This window comes from Nasonia vitripennis, chromosome 3 (assembly GCF_009193385.2).
Source record: "Nasonia vitripennis strain AsymCx chromosome 3, Nvit_psr_1.1, whole genome shotgun sequence".
Lineage (NCBI taxonomy): Eukaryota > Metazoa > Arthropoda > Insecta > Hymenoptera > Pteromalidae > Nasonia > Nasonia vitripennis.
The window spans coordinates 19,253,502-19,278,331 of NC_045759.1; the positions used below are offsets into that span (position 1 = coordinate 19,253,502).

A 24,830-nucleotide genomic window follows, 5' to 3' on the forward strand; every position below is an offset into this window, starting at 1 on the left:
ATTATGAAATATATGTACACAGGCGCGATCGGAAATGTTTCTGCGCGTCGATACGCAGCCAATATCCGTCGATCGTGACTCATACAGTCGCGCGCATTTTTCCTTATACACTCGCATAACCTCATCAAATTCACGCGTATATATCCGACGATGATGATATCCTCGCACACGTTATTGCATGCACAGGAGTCGAAATTCTGAAGGCCGTGAAGGGAAGCTATATAGAAGCATCGCCTGTGTGTATAGCTTATTCCACTCGATCGTCGTCGTGGTTCTCAGTGCGCGGCAGCATGAATTAATCATAAAAGCGTGGGCGCGAAATTGCACAACACGAGAGGAGCGGAGATGGCTGCGGGACGACTATTAGCGCGAAGGACCGGCCGCGGCTGCCGAAGATGGTGCGAAAGGTCAAGTGGCGATGTTTTCGAGCTGCGCCGCGATCGTTACGCCTCGACGGTCTGCGCCTCGAAGAACTTGAAAGTCGCGATCGTCGGCGCCACGGGACAGACGGGTATACACTTATATACCTCGTACTTTGTTGTTGTGAGGTCAAGTTTAACGAACGACGAGCGATGCGCTCATTTCGATTTTGCGATGTTTCCCTGCAATAAGTAGCCGGATTTCGCAACGGTAGAAAATCGTGCGGGACACAATAGTAAAAGCGGCTCTCTCTCTCTCTCTACTGTAGTCATAACGCAATATCGGAGCAAGGGCGCCTATAGAGAGAGAGAGCGCGCGCGCGCGGTTATAATGGTCAGAGTGAAAAAACGGATAGACACGTATACACGAGCGTCTGTTAGAACATCGAGAGCACAATAGCGACGTAATGTCCCGTAAAATATGCAGCTCTCGCACAATAAACGATTGTGCTTGGCTTAATTTCAATTAAAGTCGCGAGTAGCCGTAATACGTTGCGCAAAGTGGAAGAGAGTGAAAGTATAACACACTGCTAGAGAGAGAGAGAGAGAGAGAGAGAGTTTTTTGTCGGCGTTTATCGGAAAAATTTTAAGGGAAAGCCGAAGCAACACACATCCGATCCGTATGTATTATGGCATTGTAGGAAGAAGCCTGGCGCTGTGTCTGAAGCAATCGGCTCTAATCGATGAGTTGGCAGTCTACGACAGCCATCCGACGCGCGGCCTCCTACTGGAGCTGAGCCACATGGACTCGCGGTGCAGAACGATCGTCGAGGACGAGGCTAGCACCACTAGCGCCTGCAATGGCAAGAGGGACCTGGAACGAGCTCTCACGGGCGCGAAGATAGTCGCCATTACTCTCGACGGGGAGAGCATCCGCGAGGAGGCCGAGTACCTCGAGAAGATCCTATCGGGCTTGCTGGGCTGCTGCCCTAAGGTGACTTTTACTGCTTCTCTTTTTTTTTTCTTCGAAACATCTAATTGCTCGCGCGCGAGAAAGTGTAACAATGCGCGAGAGCTAGTTTAGCGTTTACGTAACAGCTCGCCTGTGTACAGTATAAGACAGCGGCTCGATTATGGGAGTAAGTGCCTCCGCGGTGTAGGAGAATTCCCGAAATTGTTTCGCCAAAAATCCGAGAAAAACAGCAATCCCAACATGCGCTGAGGCTGCGGAAAATTTTACAAGCACGTCTCGTAAAGCCTGCGAAGGCGGCCAAAAATGCGCCCCCCCCCCCCCCCCCCTAGCGGCCTAATCGCGGAGACACGTATTAATACTCTTTCAGTGTCAGTTTTTCGCTCGATAATATAGAGGCAGCTTGTACAGGCTTTCGAAATGCGCTGTTATTTCGCGAGCCGGCGAACAAAGAGGCCCGAGTTTAGCCGTATAACTGGCACACACACAAGGCTCCTTTCGCGGGCCTTATCGGCGAATGCTAATGCGCGGGATAGTATAATGAGACTTTTTATTACGGGATCGAATCTGTGCCGCCGCCACCGCCGAGAGATTTCAGATACACGGGGCGTTGCAAAACAGACGCCGAACTTTTGTCTCGTCACCGCTCGCTCCAATATGTACACATATTTCGCGACGATTTTCTAGAGCAGTATATAATACAGGCACACGTAATGGCGAGAAGAAAAAGCTTGCGTCACTCGCGCGCTTTCGACTTTCTTCAAAGTGCCATCCCACATGTCTCGTGAAATGTACCGCTAACGCACTGTGCACTATAAGCTTAACGAACGCGTTCACCAGGCGCGCGCGCGCGCGATCGTTATCTTATGTCCCGGGCCGCCGGTTTTCCTGCGCGTAAAGCCACCGATCATAAACACACGATTCGCGCGCGTCAGGCCTTGGTGGCGCTGGTGTCGCGCAGGGTGAACAGCCTGGTGCCGATGCTGTACGAGCTGTACAAGCGGGCTGGGCTCTTCGAGGCCTCCTCGCGTATCTTCGGCGTGGTGAGCCTCTTCGCCACGAGAGCCAATGGCTTGGCCGCGGAGACGCTGAAGATCCAGCCGGAGTTGAGCTCGGTGCCGGTGATCGGCGGCGGCTGTCCCAGGAGCTGCGTGCCCCTCTTCTCCCAGACCAGGCCCTGCGCCGATTTCACGCCCGTAAGGATTCGTTACGATAGGTCGGCGGCTTGCCGCGCGAGCGAGTATATAATAGGCGTACGACTCGATGCAGGAGGAGCTGAGCAGATTGAGTGAGGCGATGAAGAGCGCCGAGGCGGCCGAGTCGTCGTCCCTGTGCCTCGGCTTCGCCGCCGCCAGGTTCTGCATCTCATTGTGCAAAGGTCAGTAGACATAATCGGCCGATCAGGGCTGCTTTCTCCGCGCGGCCTCTTCGCATAAATGTCAATGAGCAGGTAGAGAGAGAGAGAGGCCAGTCGGTAGAATACGCGCTTTAATTCGAGGGGACAGCATGGCCGAGGATTTTCTCGTAGAGGGCAGCGCTTGCGGGGAGAAAGCGTGAGAGCGGTCGGTTTTTCGCGAGATTCCTCGCGCGACACGAGCTCGTGATTCGATTATTCCATTAGCCTGGCTTGTGCGGCAATTTTTCCTGACTTTTGCGCCCGCGCAGCCCTGAGAGCCGAGCCCGGGCTGAGGGAGTGCGCCTACGTCCGCTCGTGCCTCGTGCCGGAGCTCAAGTACTTGGCCGCGCCGTTGGAGCTGGGCCCGACTGGGCTGCAACGAGAGCTCGGCGTCGCCAGGATCAGCAACGCCGAGTGCCAGCAGCTCTACCTCGCGCTGCCCAAGATCCAGCGGGACATCCGGCTCGGCGAGGTGTGTGCGCCTTTTTCTCTCTCGATATACAACCAGCTGTTTATGCTCATAACTCGGCTGGATCGTCCTTTCAGAGCCTGGCGCTGGGCCTGCGGGAGTCGACGGGCCGCTGCTGCGACGCCTGACTCGAGCTCTTTGTTTTTCTAATAAATTCGCCTGTCTAACGTGTCGCTGCCGCGCTATCTCTTACGCGGCTTTTTTGTTCGCGTGCACGCTCGCTCTCTCTCTCTCTCTCGGCCCAACAAAACCCGAGAAACTGCAGTGCAGCAGCAGGCTCTTCCGCATTCCCTGTCCGGCCTCTCCAGCGATGATGTATAGCAGCCTCTCGGAGCCGAGAGGGAAGCTCGAGCTCGTTGAATTATAAAGAGCCTAATGAGACCTTGAACTCACTCGGTGCGCGAGCGCGTGTGCAGCGCGAGGGGGAGGAGGAGCAGTCCTGCTTCTCCCTTTGCTGCTCCTCTCTACTCTCGTTTCCTTCGTTTTTCCGCGCGCGCTCCACCTGCACAGTGCACACACTGCAGGCGGCGGAAGAAAAAATGCCGCCGCGCTGATTGCAGCCGGGGATACAGAAAAGGGCCTCGCTATTCTTCAGCTACCGGGCCTACTCTGATTATTCATTTGCAATTACGCTCTCGAGAGCTGCCGCCGTAATCTCCGGCTGAAAAATGCAAGAAGCAGAAGGCAGAAGGAGAAGCGCATTACCGGCTCGCCGAATTTTCCCCCCTGCGTATGTACGTCTCCGCTTATATCATAGGCAGCCGAGAGCGAGCGGAGGCTAGAAAGCACGTAATTGCGCCGCGGCCTTATAAGGCGTTTAAGGTATTATTTGCATTCTACAAGTGCGCTGGCCTTCAAAACGGGTTGCTGCTCTGAATTTCAAGTCTCTCTCTCTTTCTCTCGGCTGGATTTGCAAATCAAAGTACCTCTAGCGATACGCGCACGCACACGCGCACGCGCAGGCAGGCGCGAGAGCGAGGAAATTAAGAAGAACCGGATCCATCCTACCGCGCGTATTATGCAAGCGAGAGCTAATGCTCGAATGCTGTTCGGCTGATGCGCGATCGCGTGATTATTATTATTATTATATAGAGTGTGTAACAACGTCGCTATTTTCTTTGTCCTCTCCGCGCTGGCTCGATGCTCCACATAGCGGCCAGACGCGTGCATACGTGTACAAAGGATGAGACTCTCGCTGCAGCTCGAGGTCGCGATAGGATATTCCCTTGACACCGCTGCCGGCGGTGAACGGCCGCTGCTGCAGCTTCCTGCAGTGCACATGTTCGCGCTGCTGCTGCTGCTGTGTGTACGTATTTCATAAAATATTGAAAGCAACGGTATCACTCTCTCGTCGCTCCGCCTTCTCTTTTCACGCCACTTTTCCAGCCCCTTCTGCTTCGCTCGCGTTTTTGGCGGCAAAATTTGCATGCCAATCTCGAATTTCGAGCAGCACGCGCGGAATACGTAATGTGTGTATCATCCGGTATATTATTATGCGCATTTTTTTAATATTATCTCGAGCTCGCTCGCCTACCCGAAAAATCCATTTGTCCGCGTGTACAGTTAGCTCACAACGGGATTCTTATCGGGCCAAATTGCTTTTATTCGCCGCCGCCGCCGCCGCCGCCGCCGCTGTAGATACACGTATAACGCATGCTTCTCCTTGGCATTGTCCCTTTTTCTCGAGGCAGTATGTACTGCGTGGAATTTCAGCCGTCTATACGCGAATCAGCGTACGTCCGTGTATATGGCAACAATCTGGTTACGGCTTGTGTCGCGCGTATCTATACGTTGCGTTTCGCGCTCGACCGGCTGGAAAGTATTGCGCAGTAGGTGAAAAAAGAGCCGCAGCTGCATCGCGCGTGTTTGGGGGAGCTGTTTTCGGGAATTTGTCCGTTTAGGCGTTGTGCGTCTGAGAAAAAGAGCACACGGAAGCCGCGAGAGTTATTGTTAGCGGCGAACGGCGGCGACGCTTGAGCCGGTCCAAATTATCGAGGGCTTCGGCGGCGGCGGCCCGATTAAATTCGAGCGCGAAATTCGTGCGTTCGCTCGGCTCTTATTACATAAATAACCGTGTCGATGCGCTCTTTCGAGGACGAGGGGGCAAAAATGGCCGGCATCATCGCTCTCGAAAACAGGGCCGCGGCCCGCTTCTCTCTCCGTCGATTCCCACGTGTAACGAGAGGAAGAAAAAAGAATCGGCTCGCGTGCTAATCGTCCCCCCTGCGCGCGCGCGGCGATAAAACGAGAGGCCTTGAGAGAGGGAGCGAAGAATGCTCGAGCGAGCAACAAGTGCGTGCAGCGCGCCGGCAGATCGAATCGGGAGGCGCGAGAGCGCATCCCCTCGGGGACAGTTGTTGAAAATATCGCCCGACTCTTTCTCTCTCTCTCTCTCTCTCGAGTGTGCGTAAGTACTCGGAAAAATGCCTATCCCCCGATTTGAGATTTCAATTGAAGGTTGAGCCGCGAGTACGCGCGCGAGAGAGGAGGCCGGATAAAAAGCCAGCCTAATGCGTTATTGTTCGGCAGATGAGCGCGTCGATAGAGGCGAGCGCGCGCCGCGGACTGTAATGAAACTGCCGAGCATGTGCACGCGCGAGCTCGGGGATGCTATCGCGAGCGAGTGGTTTAGTTATATACGAAGATTTTGACGTTAAACAAGCAGGACAAGTCGAGGGAGAGAGAGAGAGAGAGAGGCGACTATCGGGAATCTCCGGCCGCAGCTTTATACTTACAGCCGAGTCTCTAGGAATTCCCGAGTGCGTACGAGTTCGCTTCGAATATTACGCGCTTTGGTGATGCAACGTCGATCGTCGCGAGCTCGGAAGGAACAAAAGAGTTTCACTTTCGTCGCGAGCCACTTGACCTTCGGGGCGTAAGACAACTCCGCTCGAGGCACTTTCTCATTCATCCAATCTCCGGAAGGCGAGAGAGAACGTTTTCACCGGCTCGAGTTACCCCGATATCGCTTTTCCGCATAAAAAGAAAAAAAAAAAAAAGGGACCTACACTACGGGCGCAAAGCGGCGAAACGATGTCGCGCTGCAGAGGCGAGGGGTTAACGGCTGCGCAAAAATAATCGCTCGGGCATGCCAAATACTTGGCTAAAATAGAATAGCGGCCGGCGCGCATAGGAAGAGCGCAACGGTGCGAGAACTATTTACCCCGTCGCGTGGGCTCCTTTCTCGTGCCGCGCCGGACCACTCGACCCGATGCGCCAAATAAAGCGAGGCGCGGGTTATTTCGAAAATCTCCCTTCGCTGCGCTATATTTATACCGCGATTAACTCTCAGGCAGCCGCGCAATCCATCGGCGTCCTTCGATGCGAGCTAGGCGCAGAGCTCAGTACAGCAGCCCCGCAGCCCCGCTTAAGCGCAGTCCTTTGTCCTTCCAGGAATCGCGCAGGTTACACTCGCTCTCTCGGCGGCATTTCTATTAGCGCTCGCCCAAAATAGAAATAGAACGTCGCCGCGGCGCGCGCGTAATCTGCGTTAGGCTAGGTCGCCGTCGACGCCACCGCCTTTCCCGAGACTGAATCACGCGAATATTTCGCCCAGCTGTCCCGCCCGCGTATTTATAGGCCCTAGCTGAAAATCCAACGCTAATCGCGCTAATGAAGACTTTAGCGGGGAAATCGCAACAAGTGCGTATGGCTTGTTCGAGGGCTTCGAGGCTGCACCGCATTCTTTCCCCTCTGCCTCGCGGTGCGTTGCCGGTATGGTTGCGTATGGACGGCTGGAAGGGTCTCGCCCGAAGCCAAATTTAGGCTAATCGAACAAAGAGAAACGGAGATGAAAAAATCCGAACTCGCGGCTGAAATTAAGCGTTCTTCGATTATTATAGCCTCGGCTCTTACGACAGCCCGAGCGCGAGCGCGCAGGCATAAGAGAAAGTGTGCAAGAATCGTTGAGCTCTTTATTGCAAATGTAATGTACTTCTCGGACTGTAATTCGGACTGTAACGCGCGCCCCCGCTGTTGCTTACGTCGAAACGGAACTCGCTCTAAAAATCGGCATCACTGTCAGTAACGGCCCAGTTCGCAGGTCAGCTCGAAGGTGCCAAGGGGGGAGAAGAAAACAGCCCCAGAGAGCGAATACGAAGAGCCGCGGAGGTCGATGCTTCGTCCGCGCGTCGTCCCATAAATAACTCCTTCCTGCATCTCTCGCTCGCTTGCGCCGCGCAGGATATAGGTACTGCTCTGCTGCAGTATAGGGCGTCTTCGTTCTCGCGCGCGAGCCTGAGTCGGAGGAGGGAGGGAGAGAGAAAGAGAGACAGCGAACGCTCGCGACCTCGGCCGTCCTTGCCCCCTGCGGTAGGCAACCTGTCAACGTCCGCTCGCACTGTAGAGCGTTCGCCGCTGCTGCTTTTCTTGCTTATATTGCTTTGCGAGAGAGAGAGGGCTATACTCGCGGGCCTGAAAACATCGGGCCCAGCGAGCCTCCGCTCTCGACGTCGTCGTCTATATAGCAACGGGCCTTGAGCCTTGTGTATAACTCGCCGGACGGCATGGGGGATACCTTATTAGGATAGCGCGAAATATATCGCGTTGCTTGATTTTACACGCGGCGCCAGCTGCTGCTGCAGCGGAGAGCAACGCTCGATCTCCTCTATTAATGCCGGCTCCACTCTATAGCGTTTCTCTCTGTTTTTCTCTTTTTTTTCCGTACACCTTTTCTCGCGCTCGCGCGTCCTTGCTTAGAATTGACGCGGCGCCGCGCAGAGAGTGTATTACGGCTATTAATTTCTGCAGCGAAATATAACGACATCGATGGCAAGCGAGAGACTCTGTATAGTATACATTGTTGGGCAAGTCGCGTGGAATTATTCGTTTCGTCACCCACACACGCAGACACACAGTCACAGCTCTTTTCATCTCTCTCGGCGACATCGTGGCGCCTCGAGAAATGTTTTCCAAAGCGATACCTATACGTCGTGTATATGCATAACACGTGTTTTGCGAGCTGCGATTAAGAGCAAAAAGTGAAAGGCCTCGCGCGAACGCGAGCGCGAGCTGCAGAGGGCTCGGATATAATGTTCGCCTCCGCCGAAGAGAAGGAGCGAGTAATAAATAGATTCGGGAGAATCGACGCAAGCGCGCGCTGATTTACGAGGTGACAAAATCCAAAGGGGGCTCGTGCCACCCCCGTGTAATCGATATGCCCTCGTTATACCGCCGGAGACGCGCCGCTTTGCATTGTCTCTCTCTCTCTCTCTCTCTCTCTCTCTGCCCCCCTCGCACACGGGCCAACGCTGCAGGTATACGTTGGCTTGGCGAAAATTCATAAATCAGCTGGTGCAGCTGCCGTAAATGAGGGGCCTCGCGTCTAATCGTATTAACAGCCCGGAGACGCGTGCCGATCGGTATGGGTGTAAGTATACGCATCGGTGCAAACAGTACGACGATAAACACATTAGGAGACGACACCGCCAGCAGGTACACGCGGCAACGTGTGAGAGCCGCGCGGCGCATCGCACACCGGAAGAGAAATGTAAAAAGGGAGATAGAGAAAGAGAGAGTCGACGCCGGCTTTTTTCCGGGAACGCTGGCCCTTCGGACCTCACGTACACGACGCCGACTCATCGAGTGCGCTGCTGAATCTCATTGGCGAGCGCCGCCTGTGGAGAGAGAGAGAGACAGACCGTCGCATCCATAAATCGACTACAGCGTGCGGGCGCATCAGCCACCCTCGTGTGGCGCACATCAAACAGCTCTCTCGCGCGCGCGCGCGGCCGATCGGCTTTGTTGCGCAAGTGCGCTGCACTCGGCGAAAAAAAGAAAGATTTGTTTGACTTTCTCCCGCCGACTGCAGCGGATTTTTCTCGGCCGGGCCTCCCCCCGCATGCAATGAAAGTACACGCGAGATTCTCTCCTGCCAAAATTCGATTCCCGGCGCGCTGCTGCAACGTTCACCATCGCCGAAGCGAGTAAAAGTGTACATTGTAATTTTTTCCCCTCTCGAGCAGCCGCAGAGAGAGAGAGAGAGAGAGAGAGAGAAAAATCCCGGTATGCAAGCACGTCCGTCGCGCGCGATTTTCCCCCTTGCGAGGAATGCACACGGTAGTGTACACGCTCGTGCGCCGCTGCTAAGGTCCTCTCCTCTCTAGCATGTGTATACATATACTCTCTCGCTCTTTCTAGCTAGCTCACTTGCGCTGCTCGTTTTTTCCTCCGTTGCACGTCTATCCTCTCTCGAGCGCGCGAGTTGACCGTATGCACGCTGCGCACGAGAGAGCGAGGATTTTACTTTCGCGAGCTAGGGGATGCTGCTGATTATGCGCATCAGATAGCGCGCCACGGCTCTCGCGACCCGCATGAAGTATGCCACTTTTTCGCCGAGGGCCATTTATATCGCGACTCCTTCTCTATATACTGCACGTGCGAGCTGCCCCTCTCGCTCTCTCTTTCTCTCTCTCTCTCTCTCGAGTCCTAGTGCATTCCTTCGTCATCAGAACGCTGTAAAGTGCAATTACAGCGCGCGCCGCGAGGGAGAAGAAAGGGCAAAAGCCGCGCTCGCCGGAGAGAGAGAGAGAACAAAGGATACACGTAATACCCTACATCTAGCGCGAAAAGAGCTCACGTACTCTCTGTGCTAATAGCGATCGAGTCGCTCTGCAGCATAGTGCATGGCTGAAATTTCCAGCGCGCCGCCGCCGTACATAATATAGTACAACAGAGCGAGCGAAGGGAGCGCAGAGAGCCGAGAACCAAAGCGAATAGCCTCGCGGTCGTTCGTTCCTTCGTTATAGACTCGCGCTGCTGCTGCACAGCGCGCCGTGTGCCCAACACGTGTCCCCTTCTCTACAAGCCAACCGCCACTCGCTTATAACGTCCAGCTGCTGGAACACGAGCTTCGAGGCTGAGGCCGCGACTGCAACGGCCGCGGGCCTCGACTCCCTTCCGCGACCCCTCGGCTCGGCTCTCGCTTCGCGGAATCCAACTCGGAAGATCGGCGAGCGACCAGCCGGCACTGCAGACCGAGCCGCAGCGTAAAAGGTCCTGCAGCGATATATACGCTCGCCGGGAAAGCAGCAGCAGCAGCAGCGGCGGCGTGCGGCCGACAAAGACGACTGCAGAGAGTATAGCGCGGAGAGAGTGGGGCTCGCAGCTCGCTCTTCTCCCCTCCCCTCAATCACGTTACCGCTTACCGACACGGCGCGCAGTCTTGTCGAGTCCACGGAAGCGCGTGGAGCTCTCGCGCTTGCCTGCGGCTCGTCCGTTACGTATACACTTATTCTTACCTACTCTGCGCCCGTGCTTGTGTCTCCTTCTATACTCGTATAATCGCAGTATCCTCTAGTGCAGTGCAGTACCCCACGGAGCCGAGGCGTATTCTCCAAGTGTGCAAGATGCAGCAGCACGTCGGCACCTGAGAGCCTGTCTCGCTCACGCTCAACGCCAGGACGGACTCTCTCTCTCTCTTTCTCTCTCCCTGCTGGCGCGCGATGCTCCCGGTGGCTCCGATAACGTAAACAAATCTCTCGAGCACCAACGCGTATCTAGATATCCCCTGTGTCTGCGTCTGTGTACAACGCAGCGCACAATAGATCTCGAGAGCCGAGCGCTTCGCTCTGCAGCCGCGGGAGGGATAAGGAAGGAGCTGCAGGAGCTGCCGCTGAGACTTTGCGAGAAGAGTAGGAAAGAGAGAGAGAGAGAGATGGCGGGCGACGGCCTCTTCGAGACTACCAGCATCCCGGGCCACCTCGCTCCCACGCCGGAACGCCTCGAGAGACTCCTGTCCAAGCAGACTCTCGAGGAGCTCTACGAGGTCGAGGAGCAGCCTTTCGCACGGTGAGTTCCAATTTCAAACTGCCCGCCTCCTTCCTTTTTTTCTTCCGTTTTAAACAAATTCGCGCGCGACAAAACTAGATCAGCCATTCGGCTGGCGCGCACTTTTCACCTCGCGAGCATAAGTAATATTTCCGATTCGGAGAAAGCCAGAGCGGCGTCCGCCGTATAGAGCAGGATGACTTTTACGCGCAGTGTGTCGCCGTCGCGTTACAGTTACGAGTTACTCAAGTATGTAGGCGAGAGCGTATAATATGCGGAAACTGTTTTGGGGGACTGTCGATCGCTCGCTTCCCCGATCGATAAATCGATACAGCGGCGCGTGTTTAGCTTCTTGAACGGCTCAACACGCGTCATTGTGCGCTCGAAATCGTAAACGTCCTTTCTGTATTATAACAGAGGGAGAGCCACTCGAAAAAACACGGCGAGCTCCGAGTATTTTGTTCTCTCTCTCGCTCTCTCTCTCTCTGCGTTTGGAATTCAGCCGTGAGTATACATGTTGATTCAAGTGCTGCACTCGTGTATTGTGTAGGCACGTGAAATACGCGGAACGCGCGGCGTTGTTCTTTCTCGAAAAGCCTCTCTCTCGTCGACATTAGTAATTCAAAGCTGGAAATCTCGTTGAACTCCGTCTCTCGTGACTGTGGATTGTCGTCGTCGTCGTCGGCGCAGTCGTCTCTCAAAGCGGATCATTGTCACGTGCAGAGTGCGTATGGAATAATTGCTGCAGCTCGCCTTTAATTAAACTGTTTCTCCTGCCGGCACAATAAACATTCGTTCTTATATGCAGCAGTGGCGGCACGCGAGAGGCAGTTTTAATTAAAAACGCGAGCCGCCTTTTGAAAGACTTAATTCGGCTGATGAAAGCACACGAGAGAACGGATAGCGGCGAACAACAAACGGACGCATCATCGCAATCGGACCTGCCGGGAATAATAATTTTTCGCGAATCATTCTGCCGAGCGGAATTTGCTCCAAAGACGAGCGTGAGCGTGGCTCTGCAGTAACGGCAGCTGCCTTTGAATTTTTCTCCAGCCGACGACCAGCTGTCATCCTTCTGTCTCTCTCTCTCTCTCTCTCTCTCTCTCTCTCTCTCTCTCTCTCTCTCTCTCTCTCTCTAGGCTATGCTGCTGGTAGTAGGGAGAGACACATGACACACACACGCGCTGCTGCTGCTGCTTCTCTTTCTTCGTTGTTCCCCCGTACATAGTATATAAGTATAGTTGCCACAATCAGCAAACGCGACGCTTCTTCACTCGTTGAATTAGCTCCGGAGGGAGATGGGGGGAGGGGGAGATTGAAACGAAGCAAAGTGCGACCGGCAGTGATTTACCGCTGGTTTTAAAAGGCTTTAATGCCGGACGCGCGGTCGCACATGCGGGACAACAATTGCCGAATCGATTCTCTCTCCCTCTCGACTCTTTTTCCACTCGAAATTGGCCTTTGTTTAAAAAGGATAAATTCCGCTTAGCGGAGATCGATACATCGGAGAGTCGCTGTAATAATACACGATCTGAACAATATTTCCTTATGGAGAATTACGAAACGCGAAGCGAGCCGATGATATGCAACGGCGAAACGCAAGTAGCCTCGGATCCATCCGCGTAATCATCATCATCATCATCATCATCATCATCATCATCATCCTCGACTATTCATTACGCACACTCGCGTTTTTGTTACTTCACGTTTTTTCTACGTAGAGAAAAACAGCCGCATTGCCGGGATATCGCGAAGCAACGCAACAGAACGGCGATCATTGTTATTACACACGCAGCCGATATAAACTCTCGAAAGCCGGCAATTACCATAAATTGTATAGACACAATATGGTAATTTGTCGCTCGCGAGTGCGCATCGCACTTTTTTCCTTCGGTACGGGTATAGCCCGCGCGCGCGCGCGCGCGCGTATTTCAATATACAGTCAATACACATCCGTGCGAGCGAGCGAGTCCTTCAATATTCATCAATCACGCGGACGCCTCCTCTCTCTCTCTCTCTCTCTCTCTCTCTCTCTCTCGTCGCGTCTCTAAGTCTCGTCGTCTGCCGCGGCGAAAAGGACGAAAAAAAGGCGCATCCTTGAAGAGTCTCGACGACTATTCTTCGCTCGCTCTGTCCGTCTTGTTTCTCTTGGCGCGCGCTTCACCCTTGGATCAAAAAGTTCAAGGCCTCGCGCACTCGTAAACCGTGATCTATGCGCGCGCGAGCTTGCGCCTACGCCTCGCGAAAGCTCTCCGCGCGCTGGAAGAAAGGAGCGGGTTATGTACGCGTGTACACGTAGCGCAGAGAGCCGAGAGGTCAGGTCGAAAGAGAGAGAGAGAGAGAGAGAGAGAGACAAACGGATAGGCTTATATTCGTTCCTAAGCATTCTCTCCGCGCGACCTCGTTACACTCGCGCATACACACACACAGACAACACACGTGGGTCCCCTTCAGTTTCCGTTCGGTTAACCGTAAATTACGAGAGCGAGGCAGCAGCAGCAGCAGCTCTCTGTGTAACGAGCATAATCAGGCGTCGGGCATAATAGTAGCAGCAGCAGCAGCGGCGGCACAGCGCAGCCGCCGGGTGAAGGTCGGCCAAGTCGAGCATAAGAGAGCGGCGGCGGCGCTCGTTCGTTATATTCGCGCATATCTTTCTCCTGCTTATTTCCTATGTGTCTGACTGCCTGCATACACAACCCGCCTGTCCCTCTCTCACGCTTCGCGCGCGCATATAGCTGGGACAAAGAGCCCCGGCGACACCTCCGTTGCGCAATTACTGAATCTTGAAAATCCTCATACCATGTACCGGGGCAGGAAGACCTCGACCTTTCGCGCTGAAATGCCCCCGGCGTGAGAACTGCTGCCCGGCGTGTAAAGTGTTACAAGTTTAAAAACTGGAAATTCGCGCACAATCGCGCGGAATTAAACTCGCATTAACTCCAGCAGCGGCCGCTATATTACAAACTAACAGCGGCTGTGTGTCTCATGCTTTTTGTGCGTATAACTCTCGGTAAGCCGTGATGTGTGGAATTAGTACACAGCGAGAGAGCGCGATTAATTAGCCCGACGGGACTTGATTCTCAACGACGACGACTAGATTACAGATAGAGATCGAATCTTGCTTTTCGGAGGGATCAGCGCGCGAATCGGCTGAATCTCGCTGTACTTTGACTCTGCTATAAATATATCGATCCGATCGTCTACACCTATACTCGAAAGAATTTAATCGCGAGCAGCGCGCTGATAAACACGGGTAAATTTCCAATCGCGAGAGCTTGCGCCTCGATTTTCTACACGCAGCGGAGCAATAACGGTACCGTACCTACCGTTCTGAATGGATTAGCGCGCGCGCGCGCGTACGCTCGCGCAATACAAATTGCCGATGCCGCACTACGGCTCCTATCTATATACTAGTAGTAAAAATCACGAGCCGCCGCTCTATTGTTGCGGAGAGAGAGAGAGAGAGAGAGAGAGAGAGAGAGAGAGAGAGAGAGAGAAAACGCGCGCACTGTGCCGAGCAGGAAAGCTCGTTCGCGAAGAGATTGCGTCGATGGGCCGTGCAGGAAACGAACGGTGATTTTTATGGCTGTAAGTACCGCGCGCTCGTCTGTCTTTAACTGGGAATTTTTCCGAGTCTTCTGAAGGGTTTCTGTAATACCTGCGAGTGAGAGAGATGCTATCGACGGGACATGTGATTATTGGAGCAATCTGTTTACTCTGTATGCGTCGAGTCGGAGGGAGATAAACCACGGCGAGAAATAAGATCACACGCGACAACGTTGCACCACGAGTGGAATAGAATAGGAGCGAAGAAGAGGGACTAGATATAGAGAGCTCTCGCGTGAGTCGGGGCATTTAAAAAAGCCGGTTGCCGGGCGAAAGCTAGCCCGAGAGCGAATTGGCAAGCTAATTAACCTGTCTCTCTCTCTCTCTCCTATACGTGTGTATAGAGAGCATCTTTCCAGGCCACATTCATCCTCCGTCGCCTATATACAACAGAGAGCCGTCTAGCGAGAGAACAAGAGTCGATAGCCGTATACCACACACGATTATATTATATCGAGTGAAAAAGACGAGTTTGAAGCGCCCCGAGTTTCCCAAGAAAGCCTCGATTAGCATAAGCTTTCAAGAGAGAGAGAGAGAGAGAAGCGATCGCCGCCCACGGAGCGACCTCACCAATGTCACGCGCCCGCGGAATTCAAAAAATGCGCCTCGCTCGCGAGAGAAAGGGCATCGGCGCTGCCTAAAAAAAGAGCCTGTATGATATTATAATACAGAGTGACTCTAATACGTCGTCGTCGCTACGCGTTCGAGACCATATGTAGAATGCTCGGCACCGCCTGCAGGAGGTGAGCGCGCGCGACGATGACCCGATTGCGGTCTCTCTCTCTCTCTCTCTCTCTCCGATGTGTGTATGCGTGTATGCATACAGCCGACGTCGTGGCGCCGCTGCAGAGACGGCGGCGCCGGCGATATCGCGCCAACGACGACTTCTGCCAACGATGAATAGGACGGACTCTGTAGTATTATAAGCTGTGCAGCATACGCCCGATGCATCTGTCGAGGTTTTTCTCGTAATCCCCTCGGAATGCTGCCGCATTGTGCGGGTGATTGCGACAGATGCGTCCTCGCGAGAAAATCGGACCTCGGGGATGAATTCGGCCGAAAATAAACGAGCGATCGAGCTATTCGGCCGATTATCTTTATGGTTTCGCGGCCGGCAGACAATGCACGACGTGTCAAGGTGAGAGAGGAGAGCGCACACAATCGCGGATACGCGCGGAGAAATGCGGAGAGCGGCGCGAGACTCTTGTTCAAGGGCTCCTGCTGCTGCTGCTGCTGCTGGTCTCTTTATCTATCTACTATACTACTGCTATGATATTATAACGCTATCGTTCGTCGAATTTTCGTAAGGCCGAGAGAAAGTCGATAGTGTAGGTCGCTAATTTCGCGTGGAAACCACCGAAAATCGTGTTACACACTCTGTCGAGAACCAGTTGCGAAAACAAAAAGAAGTTGATATTTCTCCTCTCTTTTTTTCGCGTACGCACACGCTGCGCTTGTGTATACTCTCTTTCCTTCCTTCCTTCGCCGAGCTCGAGCGCGTTTTGTAAGCTCACGGAAATGGCAATGCATCGCCCGCAGAAAGAAACCCACTGACACTCTCTCGCGTTACGCGAGAGCCTTTCGCGAGTTGCGCTCTTGTACACACACACACACACACGCGCACACGCACATACCTCTCAGACGCACAATACATACATATCGCATCGCGCGCTCAGTTCGCTGCTGTATACCTGTATCGGATTTTTCGTAACCCACTTTTTCTCTCTCTCTCTCTCTCTCGATGCTCTCGAGCTTTCGCCTACTTTTGCGGCTTTTTCGGGCGCTTCGGGCTCTCGGTGGCGATGCTCGATTTACTCGCGTGCGTAATTTTTCCGGCGAAAGCCCCAGCCGAGAGAGGAGATTTTCGTAGGCGATAGCGAGAACAATTAGGAACGAGCTATTTCCCGAGAGCGCAATTACGTGCCACTGAACATAATACCTAGACGTTCTCTCCACATCAGTATTACAGACTATGGGAGAGGTGATAGCGCTGACGCTAATTTAAGCATTCGTGTAATACACTCCCGTCGCGTTTCCAGAAAAATCTCAGTGTCCGGAAACGATGAGTAATAACTCGTCGCATGTGTAAACGGTAGACGGAAAATGTCGTCTGTGTAATTCCCCGCTTTTGCGGCTTATCTCAATTAGCGTTCCTGCAATAAATCGGCGCGCTCCCATCTCCTATGCGTTTCCGGCGCGAAAGTGATCGCGGGAACTTTTTTCGATCGCGATCTGGAAAAAATATCATATTGTATTATACTACGCAGGGGCGCGTATGCAGTGAGAAAGAAGAGCCAATCAGCGCGGATATTCCGACTTAATTAATACTCTCTCCGAGAGAGCTAAGAGCTGGCGTTCTATTTTTAACCGCGTCACTCCTTATTCCCTCGTCGTTATCTAAGATTGAAAACGATACGGCGAGTCTATGAAAAAGACGGTGCAGGTGCGCGCAGCTTGCAGCAGCATTGAAAAAGTAATAACTTACATATATACGATATAGCATACGTGTGCAGTCGCTGATAAGAGAAGTGCAGCGCGCTTGTGTGTACGGAGGGAGAGAGAGAGAGAGAGAGAGAGAGAGAGAGAGAGAGAAGAAACGCTCGTTCCGGCGTTTAATTTCGAGTCTACGTATACGTGTATGATACACACATACCGCGGGAGAGAGGGCTTCTCGCGAGCTCGCGCGTGCGACGACGACGACGACGGAGAGGAGGAATTCCTCGGCGCTTAGTCAGAGCTCGAGCGTTTTGCGCCAGCTCCGCGCTTTATAGATGACTAATATGCCAGATAGACCTTTTATTTTTCCACGTGTGTACGTTGGCGCTCTCTGTACTGTAGAGGCGTCGACATACCTTGATCTTTCTCTTACGTCAGGGAGCACGAATTTTCGTGCGACGAAGAGCGTTTGTAAAAATTAATTATACACGTACTAGGTTATCGCCTCTTGATTATCTTATGTAAGGCTCGTTATGCGCTTCGCTCGCTCGCACAGTAGTGCAGCTTTACGAAATAAATCAAGAAAACTGTGCCAGACCACTTTCTAGAAATTTCGCATACTAGTCGTCGTTGTGCGCTATCGCGTTTCCGTGCGCGCCTATAGCTGTAATGTGTATAGCTGAGCTTCCTGTCTCTACAAATGCTATATTATCCTCCCGAAAGTTTGGGGATTCTTTGTCGCGAGTTATTGGCTCGGGTCGAATAAAGGATACCACGAGTGTCTCAGCCTGCCGCACTGTTGTTGTTGTTGTTGTTGTTTTAGTCACTGGAATTGACCTATTATAGGCGAGCAAAGAATTTTCCGGCAATGACGACGTTTTCCGTTATCTCGAACAATACACGCATTCGCCGTTCAACTCTCGCATCGAGAGAAATATTAAATACCCGGCGTATAGTCGGCGAGCCTATTATTATCATACATGCACCGCACGCGCGTGTATAGCTGCAGCGGCGCGTCTATTTCGGTCTCTCACGCGTTCCTTGCACTCTCGCGCCCCCCGATAGACGGAATTTCGCTCCATCCAACGGCCAACCTGTCTCTCTAGACGGCGGCTGACTAAGCCGTCCGGAATTTCGCGCTCGGAATATACAAGCGTGCGACGACGAGGTGGGCCGCCGCAGGGATTTACTTACCTGCGCGGCCAACGGTCGCTCTTTCCTTTCCTTCCTTCCTTTTTTTGGCCGCGCGCGGTGTCCGTTTGACGCGATACTTACGATAGAGGACGATTTTCCTTGACAGTGTGTTTGTGTGTGTGTGTGTGTGTGTGTGTGTGTGTGTTACGGAGCTATTTTTAGCCGCGGCGCTGAGTAATGGAATCGGGAGTCCAAATGCAGCGCGCGGTTTTATACAAACTCGGATACATGCGTGTATATACGATTTCAGCCCGCAGCTGGATACTCCACTTTGTGTGTACACTGTGCGTATGAAAAACACACAGCTGTTGCACTATTTCCGGCGGCGTATAAAAAGTCGGCGAATCAGTCACGCCCGCTATTTCGGTCTTTCATTGATAAGTCCCTTCGTCTCTCTTTTTTTTCGCCCCCATCTCTTGGCCCGGCTCCGAGTAAGCTCTTCGCAGAAGAGAAGAGCCGTTGCGAGGGGGCTCTTCTCTTCTTGCGCGAGGTTAAGGCGCGACGACATTCCGCGCGCCCGAAATAATTTTCGCGGCTGTAATAATAATATTTCAGGCATTACGACGCGCTGACTCACGCCGCGTGCGCGCGTTATATTTGGCTCTCGGCTGTGCTGAAAATAAGAGCGTCTCCCGAATCTCTCCCGCTAATAAAGTCCCCGCGTGTACACTCCTTATTATCTCGACGACGACGAGAGAGTCCCTCGGAGATGCATCGAGCGCGCGCGGAGGGGGAAGCGTGAGATACGCGCGCCTCAAGGCTCTCTCTCTCTCTCTCTCGTCTCTCTTCTTCTGATGTCTGCGAGAGAGCCGGCGGCGGCGGCGGCGGCTTTATATGAACCGTTATCCTCTCTCGCGGAGAGTTCGGTCTCTCCCGATGACTCGGTTCGTCACTGCACGCCGCCGCTTCTTCTCTCTTGACACGGCCTATCCAGGTCTCTGGGTCCTCGCCGCGCGCATACGTTTTCTGCCAGAGCCTCGTGTGATACGAAAACCGAGGGAATTTCGAGAATTCAGCGCGCATTCCGCCAGTCACGCCGTTAGAGATTACGCCGAGCGCGCGCGAGAGAGAGAGAGATGATTATCGCAGCGCTCTCGGGAGAAACGTAACGAACGTAACGTCCTCTTCTCTCTCTCTCTCTCTCTCTCGCTTTTTTCTCATTCCGGCCGTGAAACGCCGCTGCGGCGGCGCGCTGACCTTTGCACCGCCCGGAAAAGCATCCGAGTCGCGCCCGGCATCCTCTCGATGGAAAATGCAGACGAGCATCTCTCGAGCGCGAGAAATTTCATCCGCCGCCATGCGATGCCGGCATTCAAGTCTCCCATAATACACGGCGACGATGCCAGGCGCGGCGGCCTCTCTCTTTTCTCCATTTTCCCGGCGTTACTCCGAGAAGGAGGCTGCGCAGTCTAAACAAACGATTCCGACGTAAATATACCGCGAGCTTGCCATTCAAGAAACAGAATCGGGAATGCTTCTCCGTACAGTATAATACAAAGCTCGTTGCAATGTTTGCGCGCGGGGACGGCGATTTTTTCTCACCTTTCTTTCTCGGTCGCGCGCGAGCGATAAAGTTCATCGCGGTGAGAGAGAGAGAGAGAGACGAGAGAGTACAAGTCTCTCAAGTTCGACGCGTTGCGCGCGCGCGAGCGCGGAGATGTAGGCCACACGGAAAAGTGGGTCCGAGGAGCAGCCGGCTCTTTCTTCCTCTCGCTCTCGAGCGCGTGCGCTCCTTCTTCTTTCTCTTCTCTGCAGCGGCAGCGGCGGGGCACAAAGAGCCTGCGGCAGCGGAGCAGCTCCTTTTTTCCAGAGAAGACTCGAGGGGCCGCATGGGATAAACATCGATATTTCTCGGGAAAAATTCCCTCTTTTCTTCTGCTTCTTCGTTGCCCCCCTCGCGCGCCTAAGACGGCGGGAATATCACACGACGACGAGGAGATAGACTCTATACCTATATGTAAATGCTATAGGCGGCCCCGAAAAATGGTTTTCGGGTGCTTTGACCCCTCATTGTCATCCTCGCGCGCTTCCTGCCATTATGCCCGCTTTTCCCATTATTACAGCCGAAATTTCTCTCTCGCTTTCTTGATATTAATTTCGGAAAGTAAAAAGTGTGTTTGTGTTGTGAAACTACTTTGTACGTAATTGCGAACTGGCGCGCGGTCACTTGCACTCTCTCTCTCTCTCTCTCTCTCTCTCTCGGAAGCTTGCGACAACGCGACGCCGCTGTTGACGCAACGTCGGTCTCTCTCTCTAGTTCGCGCGCGCGCGCGCGAGAAATTGTTGTGAAAACAATAAATTCCGAAACCGCCGCCTCGACGAGAGAGGTCAGACAGAACGTCGTGATACGTGACGCTTTTCAGGATCGGCGGAGATAATTGAAAAATGAAAATTACCGTTCGATAAGTTCACAACACGAGGATAATCGTCGCTGGCGTGACTCAGTACTGTCAGCGCCCGGAGTAAGAGAGAGCGGGGCAATCGTATAACACAACTAACTACTCCGTGACATCACTCTTACTCAATCGTCGCTCGTGCGCGATGCTATCGTCGAAAACAAGAAACATTTTTTTAATCGCCGCTCGCGCTGTACCGTTGCACCCTCGCCGACAAAGCTGCGAACGTTATGTGCGTCCGAAAAGAGAGAGAGGGACGATAAAATGTTATTAGCCCAGAGTACACAGGCTCGATAAACAATTCGGAAAGAACGTCGTCGTCCTGCATACATGCATACGTGTACGTAGAGGAGAGAGAGAAAATGCAGCGAACGACCGGTTGTTGGGTGGGGGTCCTTTTAACGGTTCGCGGGTCAGAGAGCCCCGCAGGCGCGCTTCCATCAGAGAGAGAGAGAGAGAGAGAGAGAGAGAGAGAGAGAGAGAGAGAGAGAGAGAGACCCAGGTCAGCGTGTTTCGCTCGCTCGCGAGAGAGGAGGAGGTGATTCACGTGGGAAGCGGGCAAAGCGTAAAGGGAGCTGTATCCTCTTTTGCCTCTTCATTAGCGTCCCCGTACAAACACACATACACGCAGACGGTGGGTTTTTCGCGCGCGACAATAATTAGCACGCGGCTCAAACTCCTGCGCTCCTGCGCGCTGCAATGTCACGGCTCTCTCTCTCGCGGGAGGAATCCGTTCTCACGTGTGTGTGTGTGTGTGTGTGTGACCGGATGTACTATTCCCTCGCGATGCGGCAATTACCTCCTCCCGTTGTTGTCCTGCAGTCTGTGCATCGCGCTTTTTTCCTCTCCTCGTGTGTGTGTGTGTGTGTGTGTGCGTGCGAGAAGACACGACCTTGAAACGAGTCGAGGTGCGTTAAACCCGCGACTCGTCTTGAATTCGAAATCGAGTGCGTAAGTAAGTATATAAGATGTGTGACTAAACGCTGTTAGGAAATAGTATAGGTATCGCGAGCGGCGCAAAAAGTACGTTCAAGGCTGCTGCGCGCGCGACCGATCGCCGATATCTCCCTCACCTCGTATTTCACCTTATCACGCACTCGCGAACAAAGGAAGTTTATACACACTCTTTTCGCATACAGGTCTAATCTATATCTACTGCGCGGAGTGCGCGATCGCTGATATTGCGCACGCAGGAGAGTGTCGCAGCTTGTTGCCGGGTGAAGTCATCGTTTTGAATATAAACTGCACTCGCTGTATATTACCCAATCTCGCGCACCTTGTTTCCCTCTCTTTCTCGCTTTTAATGCGTCGTATTCGTGTTCGCGTATCCTGCGACCCAGCCCCAGGATACACACTTGCGTCAGAGCGGCGCGTTTATCTCTCTCTCTCTCTCTCTCTCTCTCGTCGAAATTGATTTTCGTCATTTTGATATTCCCCCCGCGTCGAGAGATGAAAGTATACACGCACTTATATCTCTCCTGCAGCAGCGGCGGACGGAAGCAACGAGGGGGGAATTATTAAGATTCTATGCTCGCGCGCGAGTCCGCCGTGTGTGTGTGTCTGCCGCGTCATCGATGCATTTCTTTGTTCTTATTGAAATCAATCTCTCTCTCTCTCTCTCTCTCTCTCTCTCTCTCTCTCTCTCTCTCTCTCTCTCTCTCTCTCTCTCTGTCTGTCTTTCTCTGGCATAGGTGGAATAACAACGAACGAAAAAAGAGAGAAAAGAAAAGGTGTTCACGGACATTTTTTCGTACTGAATCTCTCCCGAGACTCGGAATATAAGGCTGGTTAATCACACACTCACACACTAGGTCGAGCTCTTATGAAAGAGCCCACGTCATTTGCGCAGTTTCTGGGCCCTCGCGCGAGCGCGCTCGACTTGTCTCTCGACAAAGGAAAACGCGCTGCACTATACCAGCCTGCACCGCGCGCGCGAGTCGATGGAAAGGCAAGGCGAGGCATTCCTGTTTCGCGACTAACGGGCCTATATCATACAGTCTTTCTCTCTCTCTCTCTCTCTCTCTCTCTCTCTCTTTCTCTCTCTTTCTTCGTCGGTACGCCCGTGCGAGCTTCCCGCCACTCTCTATGTCCTAAGCTCTATCGCTTTATCTGCTGCAGCTGCACCGTACATACGCGTGTATGACGGGCGAAAAGAATTTCTGCGCGATGAGCTGGCCGCGCGAGGACGCGAAAAGAAAGGGGGCCGAAAGTTGCTCGGAGGATTTTTTTTCGGGTCGCTGCGCGGAGCAAATTTTTGAGAATCTGTGTCTCTGCCGTGGGTGTATACAACGTATATTATATAGAGAGAAGTAGTGGTCGTTCGGTCGCGATCTAGATCATAGGCGCGATTCGGAATGAAGGTGTATCCGACCGCAGAGAGTACACACTCACACACACACACACGCGCGCGCGCGCAGTCGAGAGAGTAGTAGCTCTCGCTGATTTATCGCGCTGATTCGACGCTATGAGAGCGCGCTTACGTACGATTGAACAAGATTTCGATATGCCCATTCGCGTGCAGCGACTTCTTTGTGTGTCGCGCTATCACAGCGTATGCGCATATATACGACTCTTGTATACATCGCGCTATAATCTCCCATTATTTTTATCCTTCCTATATGATAATTAAATTTTCTGGAGCGAGCTTCCGCGTGTAGAGCTCGTCGTGTGGGAAAAGATAGCGCTGTATATTTTCGTCCTGACTTTGACCCACATACCATCCCAATCGCGAGAGATATTTTTTTCGGCGCTTGATGGCCCGAGAGCTCCTTTATATGCGTATATACTTTATAATCCAAAATAATTACTCGAAGCTTTGTATATTACTCGACCTTCTCCTCCTCGCGTCGCACATCGTGTACGTATAACACAGGAGATTAATGTGTGTTTCTAAGCTTCGATTGCGATCTAATCTGAAAAATTCGAAGGCTGCGATTTTCAGCGGATAGAGAGAGAGAGAGAGATACGAGTCCCCGAAAATCGCTTCGCTACAGAGGATAAATATAATCGAAGCCGTAAAACGATCCCTCTCGCGCGGAGTATGGAGAGAAAGAGCAAGGTTTCGGAGCGCTTAATACATTTACATATAGACTATAGCTGCAACGGAGTAAACGGTCGAGCGCAGAGCGCGAGAGTTTTCGTGGGAAAATCATGAACTTGTTCGCGTCGCTAGATAATATTCGATCGTGATCGAGATTGAATACACAAAAGCCCATAAAAGATTCCTGCAGCCGAGAGGAGGAAGCGTCTCTCTTTCTCTCTCTCTCTCTCTCCCACTATTTGCAGAAATTCATTCGACTGCGCGGCAGTTCGTGCATATTCGCGCGCGGGATCCGTTCCTTCGTGCGCAAAATTTACGTAACGCTCGGTACTGCTCCGGTGTATACGTATATGTGTATAGCTGCGCTTTCACCCGCGCGCGATATTCTCCTCGCTTGTCTCGTTAGAGCGACTTTTCTTCAACGACGAACTCCGCTATCTGTTACAGGGGCAAATACGCGACGGTGCGCAGATGCCGCGAGCGTACGAGCGGCCGGCAGTGGGCCGCCAAGTTCCTGAGGAAGCGACGTCGCGCCCAGGAGCTTAAGGCCGAGGCGCTCCACGAGGTCGCGGTGCTGGACGCCGCCGCTCACTGTCCCCGCCTCGTGTCCCTCCACCAGGTCTTCGAGACCAGCACCGAGATGGTCCTCGTCCTCGAGCTGTAAGTATACATTATCTGTTTGTAAAATTATTTATGTCGCGCGGCCGTGTGTGTTACATGTACTGTACTGTAACGACGCCAGCGAAAGAAACGCGCGCGCGCGTTATCTAATCGCGTTTCGCCGAAGTTATACGGTAAAAGCCCGCGCAGCTGTTACAACAGGCTCTGATAATTCATTTTCCAGGAAGAAAAATTGTTCGTTCATGTGTAATAATACACAGTAAATATAATGTATTTTGCCACTTCTCAGGGCGCCTGGTGGCGAGCTGCAAATGGTCCTCGACAGAGACGAGATCCCGGAGGAGCGACAGGTCGCCAAACTGCTCAAGCAGATCCTCGACGGCGTCGCGTTCCTGCACTCGCTCAACGTCGCGCATCTCGACATTAAGGTAAGCCGTCGTAAATCACTCTTTGCGATATACCTCTGATGTACTCGATGTATGAAAGAAACTCTTTTCCTTATCGTCCAACATCGGAGCGCGTTTCGCAACGACTTCAATTAAGCCGAAAAGAATTCTCAGTGCAAATATTTATACC

At 53.0% G+C, this 24,830-nt stretch overlaps 2 protein-coding genes across 4 annotated transcripts in view; both read left to right on the forward strand.

Annotated features, from left to right (window-relative positions):
* Window positions 1–10,597, forward strand: LOC116416910 (malate dehydrogenase, mitochondrial). 3 transcript variants are annotated; one of them, XM_031927296.2, is made up of 6 exons: window positions 1–511; window positions 1,061–1,353; window positions 2,265–2,525; window positions 2,599–2,707; window positions 2,995–3,197; window positions 3,272–3,379. In XM_031927296.2, exons 1-6 carry the CDS (start codon window positions 346–348, stop codon window positions 3,320–3,322), a joined length of 1,083 nt encoding a protein of 360 aa, XP_031783156.1. In that variant the 5' UTR covers window positions 1–345; the 3' UTR covers window positions 3,323–3,379. The 3 variants fall into 3 exon arrangements, with proteins under 3 accessions (XP_031783156.1, XP_031783155.1, XP_031783157.1); XM_031927295.2 differs by lacking the exons at window positions 2,995–3,197; window positions 3,272–3,379 and adding an exon at window positions 10,028–10,597 and having other exon boundaries at window positions 37–511; XM_031927297.2 differs by lacking the exons at window positions 2,995–3,197; window positions 3,272–3,379 and adding an exon at window positions 4,348–4,547 and having other exon boundaries at window positions 38–511.
* Window positions 10,353–24,830, forward strand: part of LOC100118283 (death-associated protein kinase related) — a 21,278-nt gene continuing 6,800 nt past the window's right edge. Inside the window, exons 1-3 of the mRNA XM_031927294.2 lie at window positions 10,353–10,982; window positions 24,081–24,293; window positions 24,544–24,682. Coding sequence (XP_031783154.1) covers window positions 10,849–10,982; window positions 24,081–24,293; window positions 24,544–24,682 — 486 coding nt within the window. The 5' untranslated portion in view covers window positions 10,353–10,848. The remainder of the gene's footprint in view (window positions 10,983–24,080; window positions 24,294–24,543; window positions 24,683–24,830) is intronic.